A 9,699-nucleotide genomic window follows, 5' to 3' on the forward strand; every position below is an offset into this window, starting at 1 on the left:
ATCAATTCTACCCCTACTTGCGAGGCCTTCTTCCCAAATAGAATAGAAGGTAAAAAGCAGATTGTTGCATAATACCTTAGGATAACGCATTCGTTCTAAAATATCGTCAGAAAATTCAATTTGTTACCTACACCACTGACGTGGACTCGAGCCACTGTGTTTTTAATGCTCTTGACCTTTCCACAAAAATCTCAAAAACTTTTGCTCTTTGAATATTCAAATCGCGTTGCAATACAAACTTTCCCAGAGCGATATTTCTAATAAACAAATAAGAACATTAATTATTAATTCGCAAACCGCAATTCTTCAACTTTGTCAACTTTCGTCGTAAATATGAATGTTCAAGGAAGAACGTTCTAATCGATACAAAAAGAACGTAATCAGTTTTTAATTGTCCCTCTTCCATTGAAGAGGGACGCTCAAAATGTCGTTTATCTCTTCCTATCCAGTATTGGACTTCACTCCCACAGCCTTTGCCATTCAGGCAGATTGATGTCATTATATATAATTGGGGTCGGGATTTCGATCTTTATATTATAATCGACAAATTAGGGAGAAAAATTCGCATGGTAATATATTATACCAACTCTAATGGATTTATAATTGAACGTTTGTTTAGTCGTCGTCAGTGGTAAGTAAAATTGTATCTTTAGCAACTACTTGGGAGTACTAGGTCGATTGACAAAGTCGGAAATCATTATCAAAGTGATATAATTGACGATACTTGGATAGCTACCTTGATTCTTTTACATTTAAGGGGATTTTGCAAGAAAACTCGAATCTTTAACGGTTTTCGAGATATTTGCAGTTAAATGTAAGTTACGCATATGGGGTAGGTGAGACACCTACTATTAGCTACATTATATTTCCGTAGTCATATTTATAAGTGTATTTCCCAATATGGAATAAACAGTAAATCGCCTAAAGGTGTAAAAGGTTTATGTGTATCCTAGTCTTGATGGTTTGGCGAACGCGCGTGTTATGATGAGCGTCTTGTTAGCGGATTTTAATTAACTTTTCGGTAACGATTCATGAAATCAATTATAATCATCCAAGTTTTTTTGTTAAGATGATTGATAATAACTCATAATGAATGATGAGTTTCAGATTATCCTATTTTTTATGAGATAAATGCTATTTAGAAACCACAATAATTTTTAAAAATCATTTTATTCGCCTGAATATCAAGAGCTCAAGCCGTTAAAGTAGAAATAACTAACTTTCAATCCTCAAGTAATACTTATAAAATTTCTTAACTTGATTAAGAAATTTTCCTTTTTCCTTCTTAATTCTTGGATTTTCGCACATGTAGATTTTCTAATAAATTTACAGCTTTCAAGGAGATCCAAAGGGCGACACATTAATAGTTGTGCTAAATAAAGTTTAACGAGAAAGCTAGTTCTGCTGAATCTGAAAAACTAGAAAATGCAGATAGATTTTTAGTTAAATGAAAAAGTTCCATCAAATTTGAAAACTCATCAAAGTGATTCGGTAATATAACACTACCAGTCCGAAATCAAGATCAGATGCCGCAATTGTATTTACTAGACCGAATATGACTGTCATGCCCGACTGAAGCAAATGGTAGCGAACCTGTACTTTTCAATGCGCCTAGGTAAAAGAATTCCCCTCTAGGTAAACGGCTAACTGTTTATGTTCGTACATTTTACCTTTGCATTGGCAGTAGGCACTGTAGGCAGTACCCAAGTGAAGTGCCTAGTGAAAGTAGCGTAATCGTTGAAATCCATTTCGTATGGCAATGACAGTGTAGATGAAAGAGCATCTTTCTTTTCTTGTGACAAGTTGCAAATTCCCTTAAAAGCTGGTCCAAATTCGAGAAACCAGGAGCGTTGTCGACCAGGAGGAACGTGTAAGTTTGTTGCATACAGTTCTTTTGAAATTTGCTGCATAAACAATAATTATTTGCTTTTTGGACAGTAATTGTGTTAAACAAATAGAGAGTCTTGGTTTCACACCAAAAACACCTATTCTGAGATGTTGTAATTCTTTAATACTTGTCACATGCCCAATTAACACTTGATTTTTTGTAGAATATTCAGAACGAATAATTCTCTGATCCTAATAGGTAGCTAGAAGATGTTTCAACATTCGGATAGAGAGCGTCAATATTGGTTCAAATAATGAAGGAACCCATCCTTTCCTTTCTGTTGTTGAAACTTCTAAATCTCTAAAACAGTAAACAATGGTTCGAATTGCGAAAGCGCATTATTGTTCTCGTCAGTATTAATATGCAGATTCGACCATTTTGTGTTTTGGTAATATTTGAAACATTTATATTTGCTGCATCAGCAGGTCTACGCTCGGATTATTAAACAAGATTTGAAGAATTGATATTACGGACTTCAAATCGTAACAAATTCATACGAGTTTAGGTCTCTACCTTCTATTACCTGCTTAGGTATGCAGACTTAATGTCTTAGTCACCGCAAGAGCGGCTATTAAAATCTGTTACATAGTTTTCTCATGTGTTACCTCAAGAAACTATGGAACAAACTGAACATCTATTCTTATCGGTCATCAGCTCCTTCGGAGGGTTCTCGTGAGAAAAAAGTGAAACCGAAATATTTAGCTGCAGGTGGATTAGCAAGTGCTGTACCCGCAGCATTCACAATGATTTTAACGGCGTTATTCAGATTTCAGATGACGCTGATGGCCACTTTCATTTTCGTTAACTCTTAAGAGGAACCGCACCTCTCGTGAAAGTTGATTCTTTTAAGGATACACCTCGGAAACTAGTATATTGTCCATCCCGTCTCGAAATGGCGATTTATTGCCTCTTAATGGTTGTTTCATTAACTTTCATAATTAATTGTCCATAAGGTTACTAAAGGTCGTTATTTTGGTTTCAATGCTACTAGAATTCGGTTTTTTCGAGGAAAGTGGTATTTGAAAAATCTATTTTTTTTCCTTCCTCGATAAAAACGTATCAGCTACACAAATGTTTAGTTTACGCCAAGATTCACATGAATCGACACGTGTAGTGGCACCATGTACTTAACTTGTTTAATAGATCGGTTTGAATGCTTAATTGATCTCGCCTCATTTAATTTTTCCAAATACCAGCATTTCATTTAAAGCGCACACTTTACCGTATATATATGAAGGCTGGACTTGAGCAGGTGTCAAGGCAAGTAAGAAAAAGATAACATAAACCTAATTCATTCTGTATAAGGCCTCATGCCACATGCTTTCGTTTACGTGACTGTATTGGTAGAAAAATAAGGATTAAATCATACAGCTTTGGGAAGCTGCAGGACAGCTCATCGTTCAGCAAAACCAGAATATCTATCAGTCCAGCAAATCGACAGTCTGAATTCGATTTTTTTTACTTTTTGGTCTGAAAATTACCTACAGAACTTGATGATTTTTCCATTTTTTTTGTAAATTTTTGGCTTTTTTCCTCCACGAACTGAAACCACGGTTTTTTGTGCCGTTTCGGGTGAATTTTTCCTTTTTGGTGAACGAAGAAAAACCGCACAATTTGAATCTTCTGCAGAAGTTCCATCTACATTTCCGATCCGCAAGCTGAATGTGTAGCACTAATTTTTTTGTAGTTTTTGATGAGAAAGTGAAACCACAGAATTTAATTTTAGCCTTTACTTTTTGACCTTTAGGTCCTTCAATTGGTGCTTCAAACTACTGGAGGTCAAGGGCGCAACACTTTTAAATTGTAAAAATCTCACGTTCCATTAAGCCATAAATCTCGGATGGAAATCTCTGTGATTCCCCCAGCTGTGAGACTGACTTGGCATATGTTGAGGAGTCTTACCGATAGATGCGAACTCGCGCCGAAATATTCCAAAGAATATCCAGACTTTGCTATATCAATTCTGAAAGTCAAACAATTTTGCCAGAAAAATAAAGAACTTGGCAATTAAATTCCATGTTCGGAAGGCGTTAGGTCGGCCTTGTTTTGCTCTTGACGAATTAAATTAAAGTCCTTAAGCTCTCATTACGCAAGACTAATTAATAACAAAGACAACTAATTACTCAATTTCTTCAGTCTGGTTTATAATTATCTTACATAATAGGACATCAGTCGAACAATAATAATTATTTATTTGTTATTCAATTCGCTCATTCCAGACTTATGAATTATAAACTGCGGTCATTCGATCGAAGAACGTGAAAGCAGCAGTCCCGATAATCTAGCAATTCATCTAATCATACAGCTTCAATGTAGAATATTTAGCAAAACCAATCAACACGTCACAGTGAAAACAGTTATCACAGAATTTGATCAATTTATACCAGAGAACACCAGAAAGCAGTTTATATTCATATTTTTATGTTTAACTGTTTAAACATGATTTTTACACTCTGATAGCTCTGAAGCCGGTCAACTTCAGTGGCGTTACTGATACTGCAGACCGCTAGTCAAGACGCTTTAATTTCCTTCTTGAAATATATTCAGCCGGGTTTTCATGTTGATGGTGGATTAAACATTCTCATCAGCTGATTTGGTTTCAGTAAGAGAATCACGTAGCATAGACCCCCGGATTACAATTTTATGGACGATGTCGAAGCGTTATTAATTAGTATTAAAATATTCGTCTGTCCAGAGGACTTATGCCCTGAAAAACCATAAAGTACCGATTTTCAACCTTCGTCAACATTGAGGTAACGTTGGATGTTGTAGGTGCGCGAATTTAAGGTCGTTTTACAGTGGGGCAAACAAAGTTTCAGAAGGCAAATTGTTTTCCATTTCAATTTGAGTCGTGTAATAAACATTCATCCACTTCAAATAAATTAATTTAGAATTCTACAGATGCACATTTACACTTTACGTGTATGGTGAGAACAGGAAAATTCTTTCCAAGTGTGTCAAAAGAAACCTTTTAGTTGGTATTCAGCCGATATATCTTCCTGCTAATTAGTTCATTCTTCCGTATAAAAAAATGTCACTTTCTCAGTCTAAGGTCGTCTCAGAAGTGTTTACTGCTGGATCGTTATCTTTTTTCTTTCGTCGCACTAATCACCTTCCGGAAAAAGCCATTTCGGTACCAGATCGCAGGATAATTCACCGCAACAGCTCTTCAGAAGTTAATAAGATATATTATTCTATAGTTAATGGGTCTTTCAGGGAGTCAAGTTCAGACTTAAAAACCGTCTGTTGTTGATGTGGACCCGGACAGTTCAGTTTGATATAGAGATGGAAGATTTGAATGACGCTGAGGAAATTCTATAGGCGGAAAAATGAGCTTTTACTTGTGAAACCTTGTTCCGAAATCCAAATAAAAGCAAAAATGTGTTGTAAGCTGCAATTACATCGAACATTGGACGTGTGCATTTCATTTAAATGTTATGCGGAATAGAAACATTTTCAAAGCCGGATTTGGAAAGGTATGGGGCGTAGTACCGTTTAATAGTACCATTTAATCATATGTACCATATGGGCAAAAAAACAAAGCCATTAAAGATTTTTTGAAAATTTGTTACAATTTTGAAAAACGAAGTACACCACTGACATTAACGCTCGGTAACCATTACCTCATTGTATGGGTAGTTGTTTTTGAACTTGAATAAAACTGTACTGAAGTTGCAGATAACGCAAGTTTTTTAGAGAAACTTCGGTCATTTCATTAGACAGCGCTTGTATTGTTGAACCGGGTGTAGAGTGTACGACAAAGAAAAGCGGCTTTATGTATCTCGGAAACCATAAATCTTGGAAGCTCAAAGAAAAAATTTTCTTAGGGAATATGACTAAGAAAAACACTTTAAAAATGTTTCTGTAACTGCTACGTTCCCAGTTCTATTCGTGTGATCTCATAGAATGGCAACCCCTGTGTTTGAGGTAATTTTCGGATACAAATTCCACCCTTTCAATGTAAATATTGGTTCTCGATATATCAAGAAATGAAATAATAATCAGTGTGATCTAGATTCATTCCTTAGACTCCCATAATTTCTTAGTATTAATTTAAATTTACTCCCATTAATATTAATCGATGTAGTCCAATTCTCTTAATGCCATTAAATGGCAATTGAATTGCAAATATTTAATAGCACCAGGAACTTCTCATTTAAGTTTGAATAATTTTTGAGTACAAAAGGATCTAAACAAATTACCTTTAACTAAAAAGGTAAAATATTTTAGCCATCGCCGAGTCTCAGAACGGTAAATATCAAGCGAACGTTCTGCGGTCTAATATAAGGAAAAGGGACGTTAAGACTTAAAAAAAAGTAAACGGTTAGGTGAATCTAAAGGGAACACCTCCTGCATGTCTCGAATTTACAGATAATGAGTTTTCAAGAGGCAACCTGCAAATATGGGCAACATTGGAAGTCACAGCACCCAAATCAGCGGTAACCGCTTAGATCGGTTTTGGACGCCTCATCAGCACACTATAAGAACATGCCCTAAAATTAACTCTCAGGTAAAAGTTCTGCCTGACCCTGACGGCAAGCCAAGACTCCGACACACAAATAATGGAGACATTTTGCAATCCGGAGGTACTTTAAGCGGAAGACACAAGCTGCCGCTAAAAGATGTAAGTGATTGCATTAAAAATCACTTTTTATACTAATTTCGCATTTCCTAGGTGCCTCCGAGGGCATATTCATCTGGCCAATCCCTTTTGTTCAGTAAGGTGGACAATAGAAGCCACCACTATAGGTCTAGTCAAGGTAGACTGAACTCTCAGTTTAAATCCTATAAGTCTGAGCCAGACTTACGCAACCCATTGTCGGTCAACCACATAGGGAAAGAGAACCGATCTAAGAAAAAGTACAAAGCACCGGCTCCCCCAAATGGGAAACGAGAGGTACATTTGAACATCTTATAGAGGGACAGTTTTGAGACTTCACTTTTCAGGCAAGAATAACTAGTTTACATGATGGCGACGTTGAGGATTTCCCTCAGAGACGGACGCGACTGTTCAAGACAAGAGTTGAAACAAAAAAAGAGTCTAGTCAAATTACTTCAAATAGTGACCAATTCGACAATAAACCAGACGTTATTGAAGAAGAGATATTAGCCAACCAAAATACTGCCATTTACGCCCGGCCTAACAGGCTCTCATTGCCTGCATTTAATTTGATAGGATCCTCAGTAGATTTTAAAGAGGAGCTTAAGCAGGCAACGAGTCGTTTTCATGATCACATGAATCCCGACCATCAAACAAGCCTGACGGAAGATCTTAACACATCTAACGAAACAGCCAAGTCTCAGATCCGAGGTGAGCCCTCAGGCAAAGAATCGTCAACCCCGGAAATGTCGCCTGATTTGAGGGCCCTTGAAAATCAGAAGCCCCGGGCATTTTATTTTGGGATGGAAAGGGAAGACTCGGATGTGTCGAGTAGCTGCCATGCGGAGGAAGAAGATGAAAGCTCTACAATTGCTTTACGTCTTCGTCCAGTTTTACCAAGGAAACCACCTCAAATACCTCATTTCTCACCTGCAGCAGCCTGGCGGCTTCTAGATGCCCGTTCCCAGGATTCTGGTATATCTGGAGATGCTCGCCCTTCATTTTCCTCCTCTTGGACTCCACAGCAGGACCTAGGGGACGATTCTAGTTTGGAGGAAATCAGAAAGGATTTCCCAAAATCTGTTACGAGACACGTTCCTCATGTTTTCAGCCTTTCCTTGCCGAGAGACTTGCAGCCGTCCTCATTCACTACACTGGGATCAAGTAAATCAGGAGTAAGCAATTTGAGGAAACTCAAAAGATCTGTCTCTGGAGTGCTCAACACATTGTCGCGAAGGGACTTGGAGCAACGGGAATTTTCCAAAGACCAAGACAATCCCAACTGGTTCTTAAGCAGATCCGCCCCAAATTCTATCAATGATAACTCTGCGGACTCAGAGCTACACATTTCTCACACAACAAGATTAATGTATTTACCTGAGAACTCAACAAAGACTGCCGTTGCTGAACCTACACCATACTCATTATCAAGATCGTGTGAAGATCTGAAAATGCCAGAGTCGCTGCGCGATTCCGCTACCGTTAATCAGCCATGGTCAAACGGGGAACCCATAAAGAAAACGAAGAAGTTCACCTTTCAAAGCACAGTTCGTCAAATCGAAAGGAGGAAAATGGCTGAAAAGTTGTCCAAAGAAGCGGAGAGGAAGGAGAAGCAGAGGCTCAGAGAGTTGGAGGCGATGAGGCAAGTGGAGGAAGAGTTCCAAAAGAAACGGGCTAAGTAAGTGATTTTGTAGAAAGAATAGTAGTAGTTGTGGTGGACCACCTAATCGGGATCTCTACAAGTGAGATGTCCGTGTCAGAAATGAAAAAGATGATTCGTCACGGAAACTAATGCAAAAATGTAGATTTTCAATTTTTCAGGGAAAAAGCAAACATACGCCAACAATTAAGACTATACGCCCTAGACGAAGCTCAGTGGACTAGCTTACCATTTGAGCCAAACAATGAGAAGTACGAGGTAAAATTTCCATCCTCCCCAAATGATTTACATTCACCTATTTACTGAATATTTCAGGAAAGACAAGAACCTGAGGGGGCACTTTCGTCATCTGCCTCATCTCCTTCACCCAAACAAAAGTATCCTCAATCTCAGAGAAATGGTATTTCTTTAGAGACGAAAAGGATAACACAAGCAACTCAAGAATTATCCGAATATAGGCAAGTTCAGAGGGACTATAAGGACTATCGGAGCCCTACAAAGATTGCTACCGAAACTCGAGTATTAAAGCAGACGACTGTGCATCCGGAAGTAACCTGTAATATGCCAAATGCTAAAGGTAGAATTACTGTTAAGATAAGCTTCTTCTGTGAATCATTAATTACATAAAATACTGTTAAAGAAGAGAAGGAAGATTCCAAAAAGACATCGATTTCTTAATATGGAGTACGCAACTCTTCAGTGCAGAGACTTTTAAGCGATCGTACTCACAAAAAGATTCTGGAATGTTCGCGAATTTTCTTAGTGCGCCAGCTCACGAACTACAAAAAAATTGTATTAAGAAGTTTTCAATTAAATTTCATATTATATTTTTTTAATTATTCTGATACGATTTGGCCCTGTACAACATTGATATTAAATATTTTTAATGTACCTTGAACTAACCTCTGCTTTTCTTTTTAGAGTCATATCACGAAACTGGAAACTACAGAAAAGAATTTGCTTTCGGCATGAAAAGCTCAAAGTCCGTAGAGAGTAACCAGTCCGAAGATTCACCTCAAATGTACAGAAGTAAATTTTCCCCCATTACAAGGTTCTAGTTTTTGTGAATTTATTTTCTTGCTAACGCCCATATATATGTTTGTTTTATTATTGAAGAGATATATAATAAAGACAATTACATAGTTGAACGATGTGTTTTTCCACCACTTCTAGTGCTACATTTTCTCAGTTTACTGAACACGAAAAATCTCTTTTTATCGCATTTTTCATTTTCAAGTGAGAACCAGCCACCAAAAAAATCAAATGGGAATAATAATTTCGGGAAATCGCTGAATCTTAAAAGATCTGTTACGCCATTGACGTAGTGCACATGAGTGCTGTGCAAGTTCTCTTTACAGCATGGCCCAGGTTGGTTCTACAGGTATGGGGATCTGGGTTAGCATCAGAGATACCGGGTCGCTTGGAAACACCTAAACTTAACCGAGGTCCCATACCTGCAGAACCGATTTGGGACACGTTGCAGAAAGAAGCTTTACAGCGCTCACCTTCACAGGAACACAAGCGGGAGAGCCAGCAATAAAGGTAGGCAAA

General features: G+C 37.7%; 1 protein-coding gene across 1 annotated transcript; it reads left to right on the plus strand.

The window, feature by feature from the left end:
* The first annotated feature begins 1,684 nt into the window (after positions 1–1,684).
* LOC136410364 (uncharacterized) lies at positions 1,685–9,296 on the plus strand. The gene is made up of 7 exons (XM_066392498.1): positions 1,685–1,870; positions 6,260–6,512; positions 6,564–6,785; positions 6,836–8,166; positions 8,310–8,406; positions 8,464–8,725; positions 9,070–9,296. The coding sequence occupies exons 2-7, from the start codon at positions 6,291–6,293 to the stop codon at positions 9,204–9,206; spliced, it is 2,271 nt and encodes a 756-aa protein (XP_066248595.1). The 5' UTR covers positions 1,685–1,870; positions 6,260–6,290; the 3' UTR covers positions 9,207–9,296.
* The last annotated feature ends 403 nt before the right edge of the window (positions 9,297–9,699 follow it).

Source organism: Euwallacea similis, chromosome 8 (assembly GCF_039881205.1).
Source record: "Euwallacea similis isolate ESF13 chromosome 8, ESF131.1, whole genome shotgun sequence".
Lineage (NCBI taxonomy): Eukaryota > Metazoa > Arthropoda > Insecta > Coleoptera > Curculionidae > Euwallacea > Euwallacea similis.

Excerpts from the sequence above, each read along its gene's own strand:
- LOC136410364 (XM_066392498.1), top strand. The coding sequence starts at position 6,291 with ATGGGCAACATTGGAAGTCACAGCACCCAAATCAGCGGTAACCGCTTA. Across the intron at positions 6,513-6,563 it reads ACAAGCTGCCGCTAAAAGAT|GTGCCTCCGAGGGCATATTC; the intron begins GTAAGTGATTGC and ends CGCATTTCCTAG. Across the intron at positions 6,786-6,835 it reads CCCCAAATGGGAAACGAGAG|GCAAGAATAACTAGTTTACA; the intron begins GTACATTTGAAC and ends TTCACTTTTCAG.